The sequence below is a fragment of the Chlamydotis macqueenii genome, chromosome 10, assembly GCF_036417535.1.
Source record: "Chlamydotis macqueenii isolate bChlMac1 chromosome 10, bChlMac1.mat, whole genome shotgun sequence".
Taxonomy (NCBI): Eukaryota; Metazoa; Chordata; class Aves; order Otidiformes; family Otididae; genus Chlamydotis; species Chlamydotis macqueenii.
In genome coordinates, this window is record NC_141565.1 from 13,506,543 (window position 1) to 13,530,475 (window position 23,933).

Consider the following 23,933-nt stretch of genomic DNA (forward strand, 5'->3'; position numbering starts at 1 on the left):
GTACCAAAGTAAATTTTGAGCTGCCTGGTTATGGATTCCTCAAGGCTGAAAGCATATCCTAGCAGCAACATTTCTGCTCGGTACTATTTCCTAATACTGTTTCCTAATAGTTATTTATTGCTGGCAGCTGCTTGCGCCTTCCTCTCTCCACTCATACCGTTAAAAAAATTCTCAACTGCGATTTAGCCTTGAATGCTTGTCATGGTAAACTGAAGGCAAGGAAATCTGTTCTCTGTCCCTTCCCATCTTTAATCTCTGGCCAGATTTCAGCAGAACCGGCTGAAATGCTGAAAAGGTGTAAAATTACAGCACGTCCTCCTGCTCGGGCTAAGCCCATGTGATTCAGAAAAGCTCCTGACTGCCTGCATAGACAAATCCTAAAAAAATACTTCCCTCTGAAACATAATCCTGCCGCTCATCCCCCTCCTCCCTCGCTGCTCACCCTTGACTCCCTATCAATCACTGCCAGGCAATTATCTGCTTCGTTTACTGCCTCCTGGCCCCAGCCAAAGTTCAGGAGCTGGCAGCCGATGGCAGGAGATCACTCGGCGGAGGGAACTCGCTGTTCTCCCAGCCCAGCCACCCATTTCCCAGCAGCGGCAGGCACGGCCAGCTTCTGCAGGCTAGTTGAACCCTGGCTCTAACAGCCGAGGCGTCTCCCGGGAAGGAGCCTGAAGCTGCGCCGGCCAGGAGGTGGGAGCGGGAGCAGGGTCTCCTCCTGCTCCGCCAGCACCATGGGAAACAGGCTGGCATCTGCCGCCGCCGGGATGGGGAAGGTGCACGGACTGAGAGCCCTGGGTAGCCCTCCTGGTCTCTGTCCTTGCCCGTTGCCCCAGCAGAAACAGGCAGGGGAAGCTGGGCTGTCCCAGATCCCCCTGACTCCGTTCAGCAAAAGCTGCGTCAGAATGGCAAAGTTCAGTTTCTCCTGGGCTGGGGATGTGCCTGGAGCTGGTTCTGCTCCTGCCAGGGGCACCACGGATGAGGCACGGTGACACTGGTGTGGAACACCTGCCTCTCCTGAAATGAGAAATTCCTTGCAACACGGACGAGTTCTCTTGTATGCTGATGAGAAATCACTGGGGTTTTCCCCATTTTCCTCCCTATGGGTCCAGCTAAGGGGATGAAGAACCCCTCTGTCCCACACACCATTTGCCCCAAAGGCAGAGATCGCTCCTGGCATTTCTCTCACTAACCTCACAAAACCAAGCCTGCAGCTGCCCACTCGCCAGCACGGGCACGTTTAGAGATGCCAGAGATGATGGTACAGGACACCAGCCGTTCCTGGGGATGGATCTGTGCTGCCCTCTCCCCCGGCTTTGTCCCACGTCCCCACTCCAGGCGCAGGGGAGGGTAGAGGAGCTCTGCAGGGAAGTGTCCCAATGGGACCCGAACAGCTCCTCCGTCTCACTCCCTCGCTTTAGAATTCATTACAGCTGAGGTTACTCTTTCTGGAAAAGATAAAAGCACACTGTGTCACTAAGAACTGCCTTACTCAGACCAAGGATCTCTCAGCCCAAAGCTCTTCTCCCTGTGAGGAGCACAGGAGGCACGATGCACTCAGCTGTTCCTCCCCAGGCTGCCGCCCACAGCCGCGCGCTGGGGTTGGTTGGGTTTGGCCTCTGCAATACCCGATGGCAGCGAGCGGCACTGTTTAATCACGTGCTGCTTTGTTTTAGAATGGTTGAACGATTATTTCACTGGTGTCACTTAAATCTTGTCTTGTGAGAAATAATAATAAATTGTTTCCCTTTCATCTTTCCTGAAATACTTTGTGACTTTCTGGGCCCTTCTCCTTTGGGTCCTTTTCCAAGCTGTTGTCTTATTTCAGCTGTCCTTGTACAAAGCCACGATTTTCCTTTCTCCCTTTTTTTTTTTTGTATTTCTTCTAGTTCTACATACAATTTTAAAATGAAAAGATAATAGTTTCTATATAGCCATAGTTATATTTTCTATTTTATTCTCTGTGATTTTCCTCTGGACACTGTAACAGTTGGTTAATTAAAATTGGTACTGATTTCTAAATATACTGACAAGTTTCTTTACTGAGTAGTTGGATGATATTCTGTCTTCTATTGGTTCTTCTATAATGAAAACTCTCTGGTCCATCATTTCTGGTAAATTTGAATTATCTGGAAAAAAAACCAAACAACTTTTACTGAATTCACAGAGCATGCTTTGCTGAAGGTGGTGCACACACTGGGAAAGGATGGGGTTTTTAATTTAATCCACGTAGCCTAGCAACATTTACACCATCAATAAACAATTACTGTTTTTCTGAGCGAAAGGCTGCCCAGCCCTTTCTTTATCCTGACTCTGTTGCTGGTAATGGTAATGCTGGCAACGCCCAGCCCACTGCATTTAGAGTGTCTTCTTACTTTGTGTCCCTCTTATTCGTGCTTCAGCTCACCTGCTAAGGCTTTGCGCAGAATAACGGTAAGACCTTGAAGTGAGGTGTCCATGGAAGATGGTCATCTTGATTTTTATGGTTGGTTTAGCTTGCTAAAGGAGCTGCTTATCGTATTAGTCATACGGCTGCTCTGGAGTCTCTCAAAATGCGATTGCCAGGAAGCTCGAAATCTGTTAAATATCTGCTCACAAGTATTTTCTGAAGGAAGATCTTTGGCAACTCTGTGTCACTTGTAAAATTTGCCACAGTTCAACTTTGAAGGGGGGGATCTTCCCAAAGTCCCTGGTTTCCTGGGATGTTTGTGTTCAGGAATGTGAGGACTGACTGCAGTGCCAGCCTCACCTCAGTGACTGTGGTGTTGAAAACGGGAAATCCAACTTCATTATGTACGCAGACGCTTTCAGTTGGACACCAAGAATAACTCTGAGATTCGTAAACTCATAGGTCCATAGAACACATGGCTGAAGAGCCGTCGCCTGGTGCTCCCCAGTCCCAAGGCAGCTCTGCCCGCGCTCTTCCTGCATCATTGAACGATGGAGAGGATGAGGAGGAAGGTTCGCCTGGAGGGGACTCTGCCTTCGAGTCCTGCTGCAGCCCTTCAGAGCCTTTTCTGTGTCAAACAACAACAGACCCAAAAATCCAGTTAATAGATTACAGCTTGTGTGGTCAGGGATGTGAACACCCCGGGATCCAGCAGCAATATTGGGCGCTGGCAGAACACAGGACTTTCTAAGACACCACAAAGGGCTACAAGAGAAGGAGAGGGGTACATATTTCAGGGAAAAAAATGTATTTTCACCTGTAAGCTTGTTGCTCACAGGATGCAAACCCAAGCACTTCTCAAAGCATTTTAAGTACTTGGTAGAGCCCAGCTGGGAAGGCATAATCTCCAGTAGCCCTTTTTAGGGGCAGTAGAGTACTTTTTAGGTTTTACATTTGCTTTTTTTCTTATTTTTCTCTAGGATGTCTTATTTTGTTGTTCTTTATATATTTAACTAATGTAACAGTTGATAAATTGTTACGTTTAGGATTTTTTTTTTGTTTATTTCAGGGTATCTCAATTATAAAGGCTTTTTAAAATAAGTAAACAACACACGTAGTACACATTTTCCTACAATATCTAACTGTCTTACTGTAAACACTGGTGCTCCTGAATTCCTGTATATTAAAACCAATAATCCCTACCACCTGATTTTCATTTTCATAAGATATCAGATTTTTCTGTCATATGCCATGATATTAAACGTAAACTAATTCTAAATACACTTTAGAAAAATCTGATTGTAAGTATTTATTCACGATGCAATGTCTTACTTATTCTTGATGACTTCTCTTTTTCCAAGACCTTCTTTGCCCTAAATATTGCTTAAGCAACTAATTTTAATAAATAAATAAATGGGTTTCCATTTACTGAAAGGAGTATGGAGCAGTCTTCTTTAATTTCTCTAACTTGTTCCAGCGACCGGAGTATTCATTTCCCAAAGAGTATTTCCTGAGACCTCATCCGGCGATCAAATACTGCTTCTAAGGTTTGGTCATGATTTTCCTCCTGTTCCAGTAGCTCTCGCCTAATTGGTTTCAATGTGAGTTGAGATAAGAATGACAAATCTGTTACTCTGTATAGTCATAAGTAAAATATAATCTCATTTCCCTGAGGGCAGTTCTCCTCAGTTTGGGAGCCTGAATTGCTGATACAGTGAGTGCTTGCTGCCTTTTCTATTTTACCTTCTTTATTGGGTCTTTTCTAGTTAAAATATATACCGGTCAAAATTCCGACAAGAATTTGACCTTTCCCAAAGTTCTGGCCTATTTTAAGGTGCATTTTAAACTATTTGCTTTAGACTGTGAGCAGAAGCTAAGCCCTCTAACAGGGATAACTGGGCAAGCAACTGTGTCCCTTAATACGAGATACCATCGCTTCTTGTTCTTATACACGGCTTCAGTCTGGAAAGAGGCTACCAAAGGGTCCACGGCTTCCCTTTGCTCCAGCTGCAGAAACAGCTGCTGGAGCAGGTCTTTCATGTCTAGCACTCCATCAATTACTTTCCTGAAGTAAGAGAACAGAAGAGGATTTTTAGTTTTGTCATTTTTGCCTTCATTGTTTAGTTCTTTGATCTTCAAATATCTCAGTTTAAAGGCAACTAGTAATTATTTAGGTTTTTTTTTAAAGATTCAGATGTGCTGCTTCTGAAGGAGGCGATCCCTGTGAGGCACGGGGCTGCCTCATCTCCGCGGTGGGGCCAAGGAGGGCCACAGTGACCAAGGAGGACTGTGAGATGCTGAGCAGCAGAGCCTGGTCCAGCTCCCTCTGCGTCTCCACCTGTGGGAGTGAGGGCCCCACCGACCCCCGGCCAGACCCTGACCACAGCCAGGCTCTCAGCTCCTGCTCGGCTCCCGTTCCCGGCAGCTCCGGCTCCCCTTCCCCAGGGAAGCCGCCAGCCCTCGCTGCGCCCGCACACGCTCCCACTGTGGGCACCCAGCACCGGCCCCTGCTTTGCTCATCACTGAAGCTCTTTGGGAGGATCCTTTCCATTTTATTTAACCTCCTCATCCCTGAGCTCATCATCTCTGTATTTTTCCACAATGGGAATAAGCTCTTCCCAACTAAACCAGCCTTCCCATAGCTTTCTTCCGAAGCCCCAGCTCTGTCAGTGTGCCATGGTTCATACATGCTGACTCCCAAGAAATCCTCCCATATAACCTTTTGGTTATTCCTCACATATTCAAATCCTCGGTTTTAGCTGCACGTCTACTACTGCAAAAACACTTTCCGTTCTTTTGTACTTTTTTCCCTTCACTTTCCACCCCTATTGAGTTTCTCATTTGCCATGGCTTTTTTTCAGCAGATAATTATTGGCTTCTCTCTCTGGACTATTCTGTGTGTCTGAGACTTGGACTTTGATCTCAAGCAACTGGAATACATTTTCCCCTTGTTTAAAGCCTCTCTGTAGGTAAAAACTATTTTGCAAGCTGAAAGAAGATTTAAATCAGCATTCTTTCTGTAGCAGATTTCTCTCCTTTTGAGCACTGCTTTGATTTCCACAGTCTTCCACTTTCCACTTTCTTTTAAAGTTCGGCACCAAGGTCTTGAGAAAATAGCAGCTCATTTCTTTTGAGATAAACTCTTATCTTTTTTTATAATTTAATATTCCTGCCCCTAAGTGGAAAATTTCCCCGTCAGTCTCTGTGCCTGTTACCTAGCCAAGGAAGCAGCAATAAACACTTACCCTGTCAGCTCCTAGGACAGCTCAGATTAAACAACTTTGCAATTAAAGTGTTTACATAATACAGCCTTTTTCATCTTCCCTCATTTTGGGCAATTTCATCAATCAACTGTCTTTTCGTTGACTGTTTTTTTCTGTAGCTCTCCGGCATTGCCACACAGCTCAGGCTCAGCAGGTTTCTCTGTGGTCTGGTCAAACACCTTCCCTCACTGTCAGCATCCCGAACAGCCTCCCAGGATGTCAGCCCGAGCCCTCATCGTGGGAGTCGGCTGGGTCACCTCATCCTTCTTTGCCCCTTCCAGTCCTTTCTTGTCTTTGCTGTTATGGTTTCATTTCACCTTGAGGCCAACCAAAATCGCAAGCTTGAAGCACCCTTTTCAATAAGACATTTTCAATTTTACAATGGCATGACTTTTGACAAGGACATGTAGTGATAGGACAAGGGGCAATGGCTTTAGACTGGAACAGCATAGGTTTAGATCAGACATAAGGAAGAAATTCTTTACTGTGAGGGTGGTGAGGCACTGGAACAGGTTGCCCAGAGAAGCTGTGGATGCCCCATCCCTGGAAGTGTCCAAGGCCAGGCTGGATGGGGCTTTGAATGGCCTGGTCTAGGGGAAGGTGTCCCTGCCCATGGCAGAGGGGTTGGAACTGGATGATCTTTAAGGTCCTTTCCAACCCAAACCATTCTATGATTCTGTGAATTTTCAAAATTCTTTGGCAGTAAATCTTTTGTAATCCTGAGCTTTAAAGGGGTTGATAGGTTTGGGGTGTAAATGAAGTGAGTTTACCTTGCAGTACAAAGCTGAACAGAAAACAAACAGCTAAAATAGCTAAATAGAAGAAAAAGAAAAGTCCATTTCTGAGCCAAGCCTCATTTTGATGCTGCATCTTCAAATCTAGTAACATGCGTAAGCGTGTTTTCAGATAAGGAGAAATCAGCCAGCTGGTGAGGGGAAAAGTGAAGCAAGCACGCACTGACGGGGCTGTCAGACATACAAAGAAAACCAAGAGGAAACACCACGCTTTTATCTTTGATCAGGTTCTGGTACTTGCCATGCTGTTTGCAATGGCCATGTTCCTTCAGACGGGAGACGGCTCAGCGGGAAACCTCTGTCAAATGGAAACTGCAGAGTGATCGGAGCAGAATTGCTTCTGATTTGCTCTGGGATGTGCTCTGCTATCAGAAAACTCTACGTTCCCGCTTGCCTTTATCTCAAAGAATTCAAATACTCAGAGGCAGCGAGGAGATGGAGGGAGACAGGCCATAATTACATTATTCTTTCTCGTATAATTAAATATGAACAAAGGAACAACTGCAGTGCATATCCCCTGCACCAAGATCCTCCTACAAACGCACAGACAGAGCCCAACTTTGGCAGCAATCTTCCCGTTTTACTGGCAAACCCACATTCTGCCCATTAAAAATTGCTCAGGATGACCAGAGAAATAAACTCCACAAAATCTGAAGAAGGACCTGACTGAGCTCAGCCAGAGCTGGAGCTTGATTAATAATTCAAAACCGTACTTTGAACACTCAGTGGTCTTTTAGGTCCTCTAAGCTCTAGCATAAATCTAGGCTGAGTCTTTTTCAACAGGTTTGCGTTAGCTGCGACTCAGAAAAATTGGTCACCTTTAAAGGGGTGTGAAGAAAGAGAGGAAACATGTTTTTTTTTTTTCCTGCATATTGCCTCTAGCTTCTGGTTGACTGCAAATTAAACCTCGACAATCAGTGCTGTGCATTTGAAAGGGAACCTCCCCTTGCAGAACTGCCGAAAAGGTGAAGCGTTGGTTTGGGGACTGTGCAGCCTTGAGGTGACATCAGAGTCATAAATATGTGGGTTCGGGATGCATTCCCGGCGGTCATTTTTGTGTTCCTCGCTGTGCTTAAGGAAAACTGCGAAGTTCATGGAAAAGTAGAATGGTGGAAATGATGAGCCAGGAAAGTGGCAGAGTTTATTCTGGAGCAGAGCAAAACAAGATTGCATCCACAGAAGCCAGAAAAAGAGGTGATGTGGTTGAGCCACAGCATAAAGGAGGCACTGAGTATGTGATTCAGCTGGGAGAGGGTAAGGACAGGTTGGATCTTTCCTAGATGTGAAGGGGAAATGTGACTCCCAAGGCTACTGATGCAAATACCAGAGTCATTGAGAAAAAACAGCAAGAGGTCAGGGAAAGCAGCAGCCTTTCAAGGCTGAATGATGCAAAACTGCACATCCTGAGAAACATTCCTCACAGTTCAGGAATTCTTTGTAAACACAATTAGCTGTAGCTTTGATTGTGAGAAGAAAGACAGATAATGTCTTGCAGAAAATGCATGAAGAATGGCTCAGAGAGAGTAAGGCCAATGTCAGAAACACAAGGATAAATCAAGTAGCAAGGCTATAGCTGTGAGTACAAGCAGAGCTTACTTAGAGCCAGGTGTGTTAACGTTGTTGAGACACAGCACTGCAGCCTACGATCGTGTCTTCAGAGGCGAAAAGTAAAACTGGAGCCCCTGAAACAGGCTCTGCTCTCCTGCAAGAATCAGTGTAAGGCTTTAAAAAAAAAAAAAAGGCAGCTGCCCTGCTTTTTGGGGGGCAGTGGCTTGGAGACAATTTGATGTACTGGTGTCTGCCTACCCGATGTCGCCGAGGCAACGTGGTCCCCAGGGAAGTGGGATGCATTGCCATAGCAACGCGATGCTGTGAGCTGTAGCCGCTGCCTCCTTCCATTGACACCGTGGAGGGAGAATTTGGAGTTGCTGGAAGCACTGAGCCCCACCGGGGATGAAAAGTCGGGGTGGATGAGGGGTCGTGGCAAGGACAGATACAAACGTGTGTTTGTAACCCTGATCATAAAGCGGTTGAACATTAAAGGCTTTGGCTGCTGCTGCAGCAGCTTTGCCAGCGCCCGCACTAATGCACAGCTCTGAATGAAATGATTTATGTCACATTCCTTTGTTGCTCATGATCACATGTTTCGCTTTATAGTTAAACTATGAATAATCTAAGCAGGATACATTTTAATGATGCTTTCACTCCTATTCTGGATGTATTGATTCAGGAAGTTCCTTCAATACAGACTCTCCGACAGTTGGGCTAATCTGACGAGTATTTTTAAATAACATAACACTGAAAGGAGCAAGAGGGAAAATATTTGACTGTCCATGGAAACTGATGACAGCTCCTTTTCCAGAAATTGTGGGAAACATTGTATCACCCTCCTCTGACCTTCACAGTAAAAGTTCAAGGCTGTTGTATCTCTTTTTCAGCAGAAGTTTCCTACTGCTCCAAGGCAAAGATTTATTACTTGCACATTAGGAGCTTCCACTAGCCAGCAAGGACAGGACCGTGCTATGTCAGGTGTCACCAAACCAAGAGAGCTCTTCTAGAGCTTATGAGATACTGAGGAAAGGCTGGAAAGGGATGGATCACAAAACACCGCCAAGAAACAATGGAGCCCATGAGCCTGTTGGAGCCACAGAGTCAGTCATGGATAGGAGCCGTGCCCAGTGTACATCCTTCGACCCGTCCTCTTCTCCTGAAGCTGCGACACTCACACAAATATTAGGGCAACAAATCTGGTTAAGTTTTCATAACACAATTTATTTGGAATATCTGCCTTTGAAAACAGAGAACAATGGAAATGATCAAAATACAGACCCACAGGGAGTTTTCAGGGTAGGGAAGGGCTTTTCCACATCAGTTCAGGACCCAGCCCGGGGGCTGTGGTTCCAGCGCAGCTCCTCTCTGCGCTGCCCCAACACAAGCACTTTGGGCTGACTGAAGGAGCCAGAGGACGAACTGCGAAGGTGGAGCTGCTCACAGAGCCAAGTGTGCAGCAACGACATGATTAACTGCTCACTGGCACCCTTCAAGATTTTCCAAAAACAGAACAATAAAGTCTTTTGTAAATCCTGGAATTTCTGCAGAATAAATAAATATGAAAATAACTCTTGTCATAATTGTAAAAATAGATGAAGACAGTTCCTTACTAAATGACTTTTAGCGAGATCATGGAGCGTAATAAAAAGGTTTCTGTCATTGAAAAAGACTCTTGTTTAATTAAAGAAAATTAGAATAATACCTCACTACAAAGTACAATACCTTGTAAAATCAGTATAGAACATTTATTAGTTCACAATTGCTTGTATGCTGTGAGGAAAGAGACAGAGATTGAAAGGGTTTTGCAGGTGTTTACAGGATAACTTAAAAAAGGACAGTATTTTTGAACTGCAAGGCATTGAAAGGGTTTCCGGAGCCGTTCAGAGCATAGACACCTACGGATGTCACTGACATCACAAAAGGTCACGTGTAGGGAGATTCCTGTGTTTTCAGCATCGGTCTCATCTCCTGCTGACCTGGTGTTAGCAATAAGGACTCTTGATAACCACGCAAGGAAAAGATCTCCAGCGATTTAGAGATAAATGTTGGCGGCACGGCGGTGAGGAATCTGAAGATCTTTCCGTGTGGACACTAGATGTCAACGGAGAGACGCTTCACGCCAGCTGCACCAAAGGCTGTGCTGCTGCCTTCTCTAAAACCGGATTCTTCTTTTAATACAGCTCCTTTGGGCTGACAGCCTTGGGAATTAAAGTCACAAAACAAACCCAGGAGAGGCGCTGTACACGGAACACCAATTAGTTTCTGATACAAATAGGATTTATGTTGCAGTTGAAGGCAGGAAGAATTTTTCAGCCCTACAAACTACTCAGGTTGTTTTTTTTTTTTGCTGCGGCTGGCAATGAGGGATCCAGCCGTGGTGAGGTGGCCTCACAATCTTCTGTCCTGGATGCTGAGACCACCTCTTCCCGCTAATGCAGGCATCCAAGCTGCAGTCAAACACTAAATACTTTTATAAAACTTAAGAACTTAAACTCATTGGAAAAAAATAGTCTAGCAGTAAGAATTTTCATGTCCCCATTATCATCCCCTGAGGTATATAATCCTCTATCAACATCTTTATGCTAAAGCACAGCATGTGAAGAATGACAGAAAAATGTAATTGGAACTGCTTACAGATTTTCTCTGAAAACTGAAAACTGGCTAACTGAGCTGCATGCTGTGCTATAAGCTTAATTAAAACAAGTGCTAACAGCTGTAATAGAGCTCATAAAAGGGTTTTCAGAGTGAAATATAAAATGTTAGGGATTTGGTGGATAAAGCTCATTTATTACTGTTGTAATTTACATTTAATACTGCAATTTTAGTACTTGGAATTAGTCAACACACTGCACTGAGCTGGTAAAATGAACCCCTCGCATACCGTCCATCGTAGCGCTGCCCCACATTCGTATACGGCGGTTCTGGGCACGGGGTGGATGTGCGGGCACCAAAGGGCAGGGGCAGGGACGTAAACACTGGGAAGAGTGAAATGCGTTAACGGCTTGCTTCTTGCAGGTACCATAAAATGAGGCCAAAGAACAAAGATGTCGGGACGCCTCACTCAGCAAGGGATAAAGGCTGCGAGAGGAGGGGGAGAGACAGGCTCCATCTGGAAGGATGTCCCGTGGGGGAAGATAAGCAAGATGGGGTGAGGGATAGATTATGCATCTGGGGTAAGCCTCAGAGGTGAAGTTCTGGGAATGGCAATGGTTATTTGACAAGAAGCTAGTGAGGATATATGGGAAACGGGAAAATGCCGAGGTGTGAGAAGTGGTTAATGACATGCAACAGACAGAGGTGACAAGGGAAGACGGGGAAACGGGAGCTGCAGCAGCAGGGACAGAGCGATTCGTGTCTGAAACGCTCCACAGGCCGGGTAGCGGCAGGTCGGGACTGCGTTACAGAAATGCTGATAACCTGAACTGCGTCAGGCAGAAATGTGAGAAGATAGGGAGGGAAGGGACAAGTACGTACACAGAGTAAAAGACAACCCCAGATTTGCAAGCAAAGGCTCAAGGAAGAAATGAAGTTCAGAGCTGTTTGTGGGACACACCCCTTAACTTCAACAAACTTTTGTTTGAATAGGTTCTGCTGAAAAAAGTGGATAGAAACTAGTACTTCAGATTCAGATTAGTCTTTGAACAATGCACAGGCAGGTTAATCTTCTGTCTTAAAACAAAACAATCTAAAAACCTGCTACCTTTATTTAGTCACAATGCCCGTGTACTGTAACGCGGACACAGCCGTTCCAGCAGGGTCAGGGCTACCCGGTGAGTGAGTGGCTACCGCGGGACCTGCACAAAGGTCTGCTCCCACCAGCTCCCTCTGCCCAGAGCTCATACCAACCTCACCCGAGAAGTTCTTCATGTAATGTTCTCGGTGCTGGGGACAGAAACTAAAGCACAACCAAAGCGGGTATGGTTTGCACTCTGTATGCAAGAGAAGCAAATGATCGGCTAAGTTCTTATTTGAATATCCCCTGCTTACACATCGGAGTGCTGTTGCTCAGGGCTTCTCTGACGTGGAAACATAAACTTCACATCTGCTACGTAGTGTTGCTCAGGGTAGTTTGAACAACACGATCATCCCACATGTCTTACGTCACAGAGACTACTTTTATCTAGATTAATACATGTGACATTTTACGTCATAAATATGACACGGCTGATACTCAGAGATATTTCTTTTTACATCTAGGTAATGGCTAGGACAAATGTTTTACAAAATCAGGTATTTTAAAATTGATGTTTTCTACTGCCTGAAAAATTGTAATTGTTACCAACAGAATCAGTATTTTTGTGTTCATAAACTCAGTTATGCCAATGAAAATCTGGACATTTATACAGATGCTTTTCCTAACTCGATACTTTGACATTTATCAACAAATGCAGAAAAGTATCTTCCCAAGAATTATCTGAAATATTTTTGATGGACAAAAGGTAGTGGCAAAGTAACATATTTTAGCTGATGCCAGTGTTTTTATATATTTATTCACAAAGCTGTTTTTTTTCTCCTGTCTTTGTACTAGTGGTAGACAGTCCCGTATCATTTATTGAAACACACAGTGCTCAAGCTACTCACTCTTAAAGCTAACAAGAAAAAAATATATCCTGAATCTTACTTACTACCACAAGCAAATTGGGTCATTAGAGTCCCAGACTTTGGTTTCTGAGGTTTAGTACTTTCCTAAGAGGAAAAACAAACAGAGGCAGGAGAAGCGGCTTTATCTTGCGCACGGTGTTGAAGGATCTCTGCATCCTGGTAGGTAAGCCCAGAATCACTCTGTCTTTTGTTAGCATTACTTCCCTTGCTGAAATGAAAACTCAGAAGTTTTGTGTACACTATGCGCAAAGTTATGGGATGTATATGCACATTCACAGCAACAGCAGCAAGCAATAGGTAGAAAAATAAAGTTTGAACATTAAACATAGAAAATTTAAAATACGAAGCTCAGCATATGATTTTCATAATGAGGGTGGTCAGCCACTGCAGAAACAGACACAGTGAAGTGGGAATTTTTTTCACCTTTTGTATCTTACAACGAAGACTGGATACCTTCAGTTCATTATGATGTGGCAGGCGAAAAACCATAAGGAAACGCGTTAGAGAACAAAGCAGACAGCATCAGTTTTGCACTGTGCTAAACTGTAGTGAACCCCCATTTTGTGCCAAGAGCATCCCACACCACTGAACTCCGCGAGCCGGCAGGGCAAGGGCAGGATTTCCCTTTGCTTGCAGAAGGGCCTGAGCCCGGCTCATAGGGAGCACTGCTTCGGGACATGCCCGACGTGGGGGGGCTGGCTAGTGCGTCACCCACAACAGGCAAAAGCTGTACACGCGGTAATTAATCTAACTTCCCTTAAACAGGAGATTTTGTTTTCTAACACCAACCAACAGAATATTTAGCGTTTTCTTACATTATCTTTCTCCTGAATTACCTGCAGAATTTGAAGGCAAATGTAATTAATCCAAGATGTACGGATGTTTATACAGCATCTCAGCTCTGGCTGGTGCTGACAGGTTTATGAGAAGTAAATTATTACTTGTTATAAAAGGATTTATTTTACTTTTGAAAGAGCCAGTCTGGATGTTTAATCTGATTATTTTTCCCCAGTGCAAGACTACACAGACTATTTTGCTACTTTGCTGCTCCCGCTAGCAGGACAAGCACTGAAGCTCCGTCGCAGTTTCACTAAGGGTGTGCATCAAAGTCACGCAGCACCGGGTAGGACAGGCAGAGTGAGGGGAAGAGACCTCAACACTTGGGAGCACAGACACATGATAAATACCAGAATAGCTCTCAGACACTAAAAAATTGTTAGGAGAAAATAGGATTCTGAAAAATGTATGTATTTTGACAGAAATACTGTGGGGACCAGCTTCATCGGTTACACAAGTCTTATCTAGTGCCGTGCTGGGTGCTGAATACACCATGAAGCCAGCGGAAAGAAATTGCATTGGTCATGCTGCATGAATTGAAAACATTATTATAAAGGGGATCAAATTAAGGCTGCAAGTGCATTTCCTAATTTCTTTTCTACCATTCTTTTAATGCAGATGCTTATTATAGTAATAATTTTAAAAGTTATGCAAATTCCGGGTGAAGGAAAGCGCATGATGAGCTATATGTATGCACAGCAGGCAGTGTTACAATTAACTCGATCACAGGCAAGTCCCTTGCATATAAGCAACATCAATTCTCACGCTCACAAAATAAAAAGGTATATAAAGAAAGGGGATAAACTGTGGTGTAAATCAGCTTGAAAATGTGCTTCATGTGACCTTGGATGCTTTTTGTCCATTGACCTTCAGAAAGAGGCTAAACAGACCTCTGCTGTTTACTTTCCTCTGAAGCCGATTAGTTACGCGTGGACATATAAATATTGGAAGGCTAACGCAATGTAGGTCTTCAGAGACTCCACAATATTTACTGGTAACACATTTTTTTTTTCATATAAATAACCAGATTTATATCCACAGGCACGAATGAGAGAAAATTATCAACAAATACTAAAAGCTGATACAAGGGCTGACAAATGCCAAAAGCAGGCACTTGTCAGGTGGCTGGCTATTGTGCAAGACAGTGGGAAAGAAAAACAAGCGTTTCCCTTGGAATTAGACTTTCTTCCTCTGATCCTACTTGCCAGTGCTTTTTATTCTTTGCAGTACTTTCTCATTTTTACAGCGTTCTTAAAATTTCATTTTCACCCTTTCACCACCAGTAGTATGTTCAGCATCCAACTGGCAAAGGAAAGATCTCACCAAAAACGTTAATTTTGTGGAGAAACTAACCAAATACAGTTTTCTGGCTCATCGGAACCATTTCCCTGTACCAGTTCCATCAGTAGTTAAAGCATATACATGGAGCAGTGAAATGTGCTCTCGTATTGTTCGAGACCATCAGAAAGACAACATGGCAGGAGTGCTAAACGAAAAATCAGTATCAATTATATTTTGAGAAAAAGGATACTGCAACTGTTGTGCCTGCTGTAAAAAAAAAAAAAAGAATAAAAATGAAGAGAAACAGCTTCGTACAAAATCTCCAGGATGTGGTAAATCTGCCTCCTGTGCTTGTTTTTAATTCGTTCGTTTTGTATAGATGCAAAATGTAATCTTAAGCTGCGTGAAAAATACAGCAGCTGTACTATAAAGAGCACCTTTTACCAGAGAGGCTGGGTGCTGCAGTGAGTGCCACGAGATTTCCAACCGGCCTCCCTTGCTGACAATGAAGTCAGTAAAAGCAGTGAATGTGGTGTTCTGGGATCCACAGTTATGCCCCCCGTGCAAGGGCGATGAAGAGACTTTGTACGGGAGTGTGGTGAGAACCATCCGGACAAGCGACGGGACACTTTGGCACACGAGCAAATATAAACAAAACACGCAGTAAGTTGCCTCAGCCAATTCCGGGCTTCTAAGTGGAATCTTGTATTTTGAGTACAAGTTGGCTTCTGCCCTTTTATTGTTGAAACAAAAGAAGAATTAAATAAAAATATTTACACTAACAACATGCAGCAGTGTCACTAAGCCAACATCCCTATTCCCTGCGGCTCACGTTTGCACAGGCCCGTTTTCTTCCAGGGCTAGCTTTCCAGCAACGCCACCCAGCCAGCCACCCACCCCGGGGCATCCGCCAAACCTCCCTGGCACACACCAACAGATCACAGGTTTTGCACAAGGAATACAAGCAAAAACCGGAATAAAGCACATTTAACAACATATGAACAACTACCGCCAAAGCTCACACACACGAGCAATTGATGAGACGGTTCACTTTTCTGAAATTTCTCGTCTTTAGTGCTCTTTAATGATTAAGCCACGGTTTCAGAGATGACACCATGGCTTTACATGGCTTTTACCAAAAGGTGTGAAGACCTCCACGCTTTTTCTCTTGTGCTCACTGGTTTTAAGAATATTTATTGAATGACTTAATTCTGACGGAGGAGTCGGAGGGGCCTAAATCTAATGCCAGCCAAGAATTAGATCAAGATTTAGATTAGATCCGATCAGGAGCCACGAAAACCTCCATCTGCCACTCCCGAGGGAGCTCTGAGCCGCCCTCGCGGAGACCCTGAGGGAAGAGAGGAAGAAATTAGAAACGGGGTCAACGATGTGAAATAAAGAAAATCCCAGCAGCGGCGGCAGCCTCCCGCCCGCTGCGCACACCCGCTCCGGGGCAGCCCCGAGGCCCAGTGCCCCGCCCCCGCCACCACGGCCAGCTCCGCTCCACAGCTTCCCAAAGACGCCACGGGCCCCTCCCGGAGCGCCGCGGCGGGGCCGTCACGGTTTCAGCCCGTTCTGCCCGGGCGGCAGCGCCGCCCCGTGCTCCGTTTTCGCGCCTGCACACCCGCCTCCCCGCCGCCGCTCCCGGAACCCCCGCTCCCGCCCCGCGCTGCTACCGGACACCCGCTGCCTCCCCCCCCCCCCTCCGCCGCCGCCGCCGCCACCCCTCCCGCCCCGCGCGCGCCGCCGCCGCCCTCGTGCCCGGCTCCCCGGCTCGCGCCGCGCCTGGCAGTGACGCACGCGCCGCCCCGCGCCTGCGCAGCCGGCGCCGCTCCCGTTCCCCTCCCTCCCCCGCCCCCCTCCGGCGCGGCTCGTGTGACCGGAGCGGCGGGAGTCAGTCAGCGCCCGCGGAGGGAGGCCCCGAGCCCGCCACCGCCACAGCCGGCCGCGGAGGCACGGAGGGAGGGAGGCAGGCAGGCAGGCGGCGGCCTCCTCCTCCTCCTCCTCGGTCCCCGGCACCATGAGCATCGAGATCCCGCCGGGCCTGACCGAGCTGCTGCAGGGCTACACGGTGGAGGTGCTGCGGCACCGGCCGTCCGACCTGCTGGGCTTCGCCGCCGACTACTTCGCCCGCCTGCGGGATGCCCGCGACCAGGAGGCGGCCGGCGACGGCCGGCGGGTGGTCAGCTTCGACGGGGAGCCCATGCAGACCGAGTCCAACGGCGAAGGGGAGCCCGACCGCGGCGACGAGGACTCCGACTCCGACTTCGAGCGTAAGTACCGGCGGTGAGGGGCGGCGGCGGTGGGGCCGCCCGGTTCGGTGAGCGGCGGCCGGGCAGGGCCGGGAGCGGCGGCGGGGTCCTGCACCCCCCGACCCCGGGGCGGGAAGCAGCCCGGCAAGGCCGGCCGGGCTCCTCCGCCACCCCTGTCCTCGGCGCACCGGGAACGGGAGAGCGGGCGGGATGGATTGAATGACGGGGAGGCTCCGGCCGCGTCCCCGGGCAGCCCCGCCGCAGCGTGGCCGGTGCTGCTGGGCGCCGCCGGCGGGACCCGTCCCTCGCCGTGCCCGTGCAGGAGAGCCGTCCCCGCGCCCCTGCCCGCCCCGGCGTTAGGCCCGGAGGCTGCGGGCAGGGGCTCTTTCCCTGGGCGGGCTGTCGGAAAGGCGGTGTGCGGATCTGCCGCGTAACGGCCAGAACTGCGCCTGGGCTCCGAGCGGAGTTACCGGAGTGGATGGAGCGGACTGCCAAGCATGTGATAGGGAAGATCATGTGTTATTGTGCAGCCTCTTCTGCACTTATCTTTACACTTCTGTCTTTAAATCCTTGTGGGCGAGTGCTTTTTGAGCGAAGCTGGGGATGCTTGTTGCCACTGGTGTGTGTTTAAAGTGGTTATTGTAAACCACTGAAATAACTTTAAAATATGTTACTAAACGGTGAAAATTCAAACCCACCTGTGTACTCCTGCTTATACCATAGCTCTCTGAGGTAGACGACATACCCGATCAGGGCAATTAAACGCCACTTGTGGTACTTCATTTTTTTTTTTCCCTTCAGAATGTGCTGTGTGTGTCGTGCAATGCGCGGTGTTTATTACTTGGGCTGTAATTGAGCTGCAATGCAAAAAGTTATTGAAAATGTTTGTGAATGGTACTTCTTGGCATGCCCAGAATTTTGGACCTGAAATTACTGAGTACTCCCTCGTTATTAGAAGCTAACTAAAGGTAGCAGAAAAGGCATGCTTTCCCTAAACTTTCAGTGCCCTCGTTTGGAGGTCTTATGCCCTTGACCTATAACGTGGGTAAAGGTTTCTGACTTTTATTGACAGAGGATCCTCTTTTAGACTAATCATTATATGTCTCCTTGTGGATGTGGTGTGTTCTTACATCTGTGCTCTGGTTAACTGTTAAACAAGAAGAAATTAAACTGTGGAATAAATCATTGCTTTCATTAGTGAAGCATTGAGACACCGGCAGCCCTTTTAGACTGGGAACTCTACAGAGTATAACACTGCTTCTGCTCTTGAAAATACACAACTTAAATGCGACGTGAAATATGCAAGAGGACAAGAATAAAATATATAGTCTGAATTAAAAAGCACTTTGCAATCACTGTCTAGATTTGAATGTTTATTTTTTCTGTGGAGAGAGAGGTTCTGTTTAGAGTGTGAGGGAGAAAAGATGAAAGGTGAAGGGTAAAGAGATGTACACTGGTCGTGACTGGATTGAAGCTAAGGGGATGTCCAAGTGTGAGCATGGATTTGCGATGATAAATACAAGTGAATTTGTCCTGCAATGTGACCCAAGTCAGCGATATTTTCAAACATCTTTAGATATAAAAGTACATATAGTTTCTCCTAAAATATATTATTTTAAAATAAAGTTATAGATTGAAAAAAATGCACTAAATTTTTTGAAATTTGCAATATCTCAGTAGATAGTGTTTTCTGTAAAAAACTCAATCACACTAACAAAAACATAAACAAAAAACCCGCTTCACCAGAGCTTTCAAAGTAATTTTGAGATTGGTTGTCTGATCAATTTGGGATCAGTGTCTATTTTGAGACTGGTTTCTTGTTTTAGGGTTTGGAAGATCTTCCTCAGGGAAGTAGGTGTAGAGTTTTGCTAGTGGATGTTGGCAACTCGAGCTTGAAAGGATCTTCTGAAGTGAAATATTTTCAGATAAAAATCTAAAACCTTGGTGGTGGCAAACAGCTTTTCTAATACAGCTTTTTGTGGTGAGGCTGTCCAAAGCAGAAGGGGGGTTCCTTTGCTTCAAGTTTCTGCTCATCATCTTTCTATTTTGGAGAGAAAACTAAATTAACAAGGCTGGTCGTTGTCTCCTGTGCTAGTCAGAACCCTTGAGGCAAGCGGCACTGTCAGTAATGCTGTCTTGCTTCTTATCTGAAAACCTGAGCTATTCCCTTCTTACAGTTTCAAAGACCTGGGGGAGGAAGAGCGCTATGTTCTGTTTAACAGCAGGTGAGGATCCCTCTGTTGGGTCAGGGAAATGATTCTTCCTGACGTTGTTTAACATTATGGGGGGCAGTCCGCCCTGGCTATGTGTTTTTTACATTTCCATTGTAACCTGTCATAGAAGGCTTTATTAACTAGAAAATGTTAAGTTAGAGGTTCTGATCTCTCTGTCCTCATTTAATTTTATAGACAGGAAAATACTTTTACCTTGCTGTGGAAGACCAGATCCTGCGTGCTTATAGACTGCTTGACATTTGAAGGATACTTAAAGATAGAGAAAAGACACAAAATGAGAGAGTCTCAGATAAACTCGTTGGACAGACCCTAGTACTGTTTATGAAGGCTGCATTTTTTCATCTTGGACAACTTAGGAAAGATTTCAGTCAATTTCCCTGTATTTTCCTAGGTTAACACTTTGTTACCTTCTGGTTACAAAGTCAGGTCAAATGGATATTTTAAAAATGTTTACATAGCTGTTTTTAAACATAAAGATGAAATTGAGCAGTGGTGTGTTTGTGAGGGTATTATGTTAAGAAAATTTAAAGCTAGTTTAAATAATTAACCTGCTTGTATATGTTGGGGGTATGAAAGATATCTGCAGAAATCATGTGGTTGTCTTAATGTTTTTTCTTCTGGCACAATATTAAGTTTGTGTATCTCGCTATGCTGCACCTGCATGCTGTGAGTTAGAGAACACTTCAGACAAGTTATCTGTTTTTTGGTATGCTTTGAGTGCATATGGTAGTAGAAGCAAGAAGTAGAAGCTCTTTGCCTTTGGTCTGAACCACGCCATGTCTTCATGTAGTCATAGTGACACCAGTGGTTCCTTTCTGCCATAATGGCACTCCATCAACGCGGTAAAAGTCACTGAAACTAACTGGACTACAAAAAAAGACTTCTAGTCTCTTGAGACACTTAAGAAATTGCTTCCAAGTTTATATTTTTTACCATGAGTGTTGTAGAACTCTGGCACAGGTTGCCCAGAGAGGTGCTGGATGTCCCATCCCTGGAAACATTCAAGGCCAGGTTGGACGGGGTTCTGGGCAACCTGATCTGGTTGGAGATGTCCCTGCTCCTTGCAGGGGGGTTGGACTAGATGACCTTTGAAGGTCCCTTCCAACCCTAACCATACTATGATTCTGTGGTTCTATGATATTTATTCTCTGAATGCCCTGGAGTTTCATCGCTGATTTTAATAGTTCTTGCATATGTGATCAAAGGACATCAGGATGTGGCTGTTTGGCAGAGGGTGGAGCGTGAGGAATGTGTGGAAAGAACATGATGATAGTGTGGGGGGGGAAGCCTTCAGAAATATTTATGCAGTAGGCTGTGGCAGATCATTTATACCTACAAAGCTTTCCTCAGAGCCTGTATTTGACTGGTATAACTGCAAAATTGATAGAATTAGGAAAAGATGCAAAGTGACAACTTCAAAAATCAGGCTGAGGATGTAGCCAAGGATGGATATATATTCTTAAAATATGTCCTTGACCGTGACACTTGTAATTTTAACAACTAAGCTCTGAATTGATATGTTAAGGCTGTGAAGTTAAAGCCACAGAAATGATCTGTCCACTGTTTGAGACTTAGTCATGGCTTTGGGGAACCTTCTGTTGTGAGTAGCACATCTGAAGGAAGGCAGGCAGCTTTCCTTCCCTGTCAGTTGAGGCAATTGCTCAAAGGTGCAAGGTGCTGCACCGTTAAGGTTCCATTTTATGTCTCCTTGTTTGTAATAGTGCTTAATTACTTAAAAAAAAAAAAAAAGCACCTGTGTTTGTTCTTGGAGAGATGAAGTCCAACTAGCAGTGGAACTAAAATGGTTTTGGGATTTTGTACTAACCTGAGCAACTCAGATGTTTTCACTAATGAGAAATATTTTAGCGCAAAACCAATTTTTCCTTCAGAGTTTCACCTTTATAACGAAGGAAAGATTGTGCGCTTCTCAGCTGCTCCCTGAGCAAAAGAGAACACTTCTTAATATATTGCTTTTGAAATAATCCTCTTCAGTATGCTCTATTGTTATGAAGGAAAATGGTGTGTATGAATCTGGATGAACAGGTTAAAAGATCCTGTTTAGTTCTGCGCTCAGCTTCTCAATTAAAATTCAAGGATTTGCTAAATGTCATCTTTAAAATGTCAATAGGGTATCGGTGCAGAAGGGAATAGGGAAATGCACTTTTACGTCATTAGATCTTGGACATGATACTGAATAAGAGTTCAGTCCATCTTTGAAGTCTTTGTCTTTTTGAATTGTTGACAGGAATGCTTAATGTTCAATTAAAACTGTTTCAGGTTACTCACTTCTCTTATTCTTAAGCATCATTTCCTTATGTTTTCTTGTTCTGTATTTGGCTGATGTGTCCTGTGGAATTCCTCAGGAATTACTGTGTTACATCAATCACAAAGAATTTATGCTCTACCTGCATCAGTTTACAGGTCAGGCATAACCCCTTGCTGTTTTCCAGAAATAATTTGAGGAAATTTATTGAATGATAGAAGTCAGATGATGTTAGGACTTTTGAAGGACAGAACAGGAACAGTGGTCCTTCTGAAGAGTACTGCCCAAGTTTTCAGATATAATTCAGATTCATGGCTTATTGCAAGCGTTCCTGTGAGACACTGGCACCTCTAAAATGAAAGTACTTTTAACTTTTTAGTAGTATGTTCATCTGCTTCCTCCATAATTGTTAATTTACTGGGAATAAAGCACAGTAGCTCTCTCCTCACCCTGGTGTGTTTTGTTTTGTTTTGTACTTAACATTAAAAGAGCCTCTCTTTGCAGAACGTCTTTTTTTTTTTTTACAGTATTATTGCATTGTATGATGCAAATTCAATCCAAAATAGCTACTCTATTTAAAATCTGGGTAGCACAGTGGTCACTTTTATAATCTGACAATTACTAGTGCTACATCTTTTTTTTTTTTTTTTTTCCTTTTTTTCCCCCCCTCCCCTGTTTGAAATTGGTTTGATTAACTCATGTGGCTTAGCAGCTTAATAGTGATTATAACACAGGTGTTTTGTGCTCTACTTAAGTAGTCTCTAGATTTTTAAGGAAATGGAGGAAGAAGCTCTATTTCATAATCTAATTGCATTTGAATTTACTATTTAAAGAAATGCACATACTTTCTTTATAACATGTTTTAAAAGAGTGTATGTGTAAGCAAATCTAACAACCTAAGGGTGTAGAAGAAACTTTAGTTTTATTTATTCTTTGATCTCCATCAATAACATGAAATAAATTATAAAGCAAAGCAGTCCTCTTAAAACATTATCAACATGGATGCATCACTAATATATTTCTACATTTAATTTTCTGATTTCAATAGGTCTTGGCAGGGTAGTATCTTGAACGTGTTTAACATAAAAAATACCAAGTGAAAGACTACCATTGTGCAGCTGCTTTACTCGCACACGTCTCTGCTTTTGCAGGGACAATTCTCACTGACTTAAATCTGAAGGATTAAATAGAGTAACTGCTGTTAGTACTAATGGAACTTCACTCCCTATATTTATCTTGTTCACACGGGGGAACTTTGAAGATAAACTAAGTGTTAAGGAAGACTGATTTCACTTGTCTTTAGTTACTTGGACAAAATATCTAAGGCTTTTTTCTCCTGGAGGGTGGGGTTTTTTTTTTTTTTTTTTTTTTTCTCCTCTTCTCTATTTTCTTATCACAAAAGACTTGCTTTTCAGCATTTGTTCTTAAGATTTTACTTACTCTGTTACAAGATTAGACTAGGACTTTTAAAAGTAAGTGACGTAGTTCTAAGGATGTCACCATTTGTATCTCAGTGGAGCCTGAAGGAAAGTTTCATCAGTAATCTTCAGTACAAATAAAAATTTAATTAAAATACAGGTGTAATACATCAGTCTTACCCGAGATTGTAAAAGAACTAAAAGTATGAAGTTAAGGGATAAAAGCTGCTGGCTGGCTGTGAAGCAGAGAATTGTAGAGGAGTTAACTGAAATTTGCAAACGTCATTGGATATTGCTAAATGTATATTGATTTACATCAGGAAGGAGGAACTTCTATGTTAAAAGGTAAGGTTGTTTTTTTTTTTTTTTTTTGCAATTTTGACATAGTAAACTTCATGGTGTTATTTGTGACATCCTGTCATCAGCACTGTTATTATTCCTATAGCATCTAGTAGACAGTCCTTAAAATCTCTTGAGGAAGGTATCCTCTTATTCCAGTTTGCTCTCAGTGGCTTCACCTAATCATTCTGCTTTCCTTAAGTAATCTGTACATCCTAGAATGTGAAGAAGCAACCAGTACTCTTTCAAATTTATTTTAAATTATATTTGTGATCTCTTGCTGGTAATTTTTTCACTTAACAGTTACGCTTGATCTTTCCTGAAAGAGCTTTTGATACTAACTATAACTGTACAGATGAATGAAATTCTGGACTCAGTTTCTGTTCTTTTGGTATCCTGCTGTTACTTTGGGCAGATAGAAAGTGCATTACTGTCTAAAAAGAGTATCATTAACCATAAAGGAAGTGGATAACTAGCCTTTGTAAATTATTCCTGAATTCTTAAAAGCGTTTTTTTCCCGCATTGAAAAAGTTTATTGTAAGACAAAATGTATGAAACTTCTAAAATTGGTTTCTTCTAGCTGGTTCTAAAATTAAGCTAAAGGAAATTATTGTATTGTGATACTAGATATTGTACTGTATACTAGCTTCTTTTTAGCTGTGCTGTTTTTTTCATTTAATAAATTAATATTAGAGTGCTGAGACAATTCT

At 44.2% G+C, this 23,933-nt stretch overlaps 1 protein-coding gene and 1 long non-coding RNA gene across 2 annotated transcripts in view; one reads left to right on the forward strand and one right to left on the reverse strand.

The window, feature by feature from the left end:
* Nucleotides 1-15,381: 15,381 nt before the first annotated feature.
* On the reverse strand, nt 15,382-16,958 carry LOC147599560 (uncharacterized). Its single transcript, XR_015259553.1, has 2 exons — nt 16,819-16,958; nt 15,382-16,065 (listed from the first exon to the last, which is right to left on the reverse strand). It is a non-coding gene; the product is annotated as an uncharacterized LOC147599560 (long non-coding RNA).
* The window catches only part of PRKAR2A (protein kinase cAMP-dependent type II regulatory subunit alpha), a 61,317-nt gene continuing 53,972 nt past the window's right edge, over nt 16,589-23,933 (forward strand). The window contains exon 1 of the mRNA XM_086755584.1: nt 16,589-16,990. Coding sequence (XP_086611710.1) covers nt 16,738-16,990 — 253 coding nt within the window. The 5' untranslated portion in view covers nt 16,589-16,737. The remainder of the gene's footprint in view (nt 16,991-23,933) is intronic.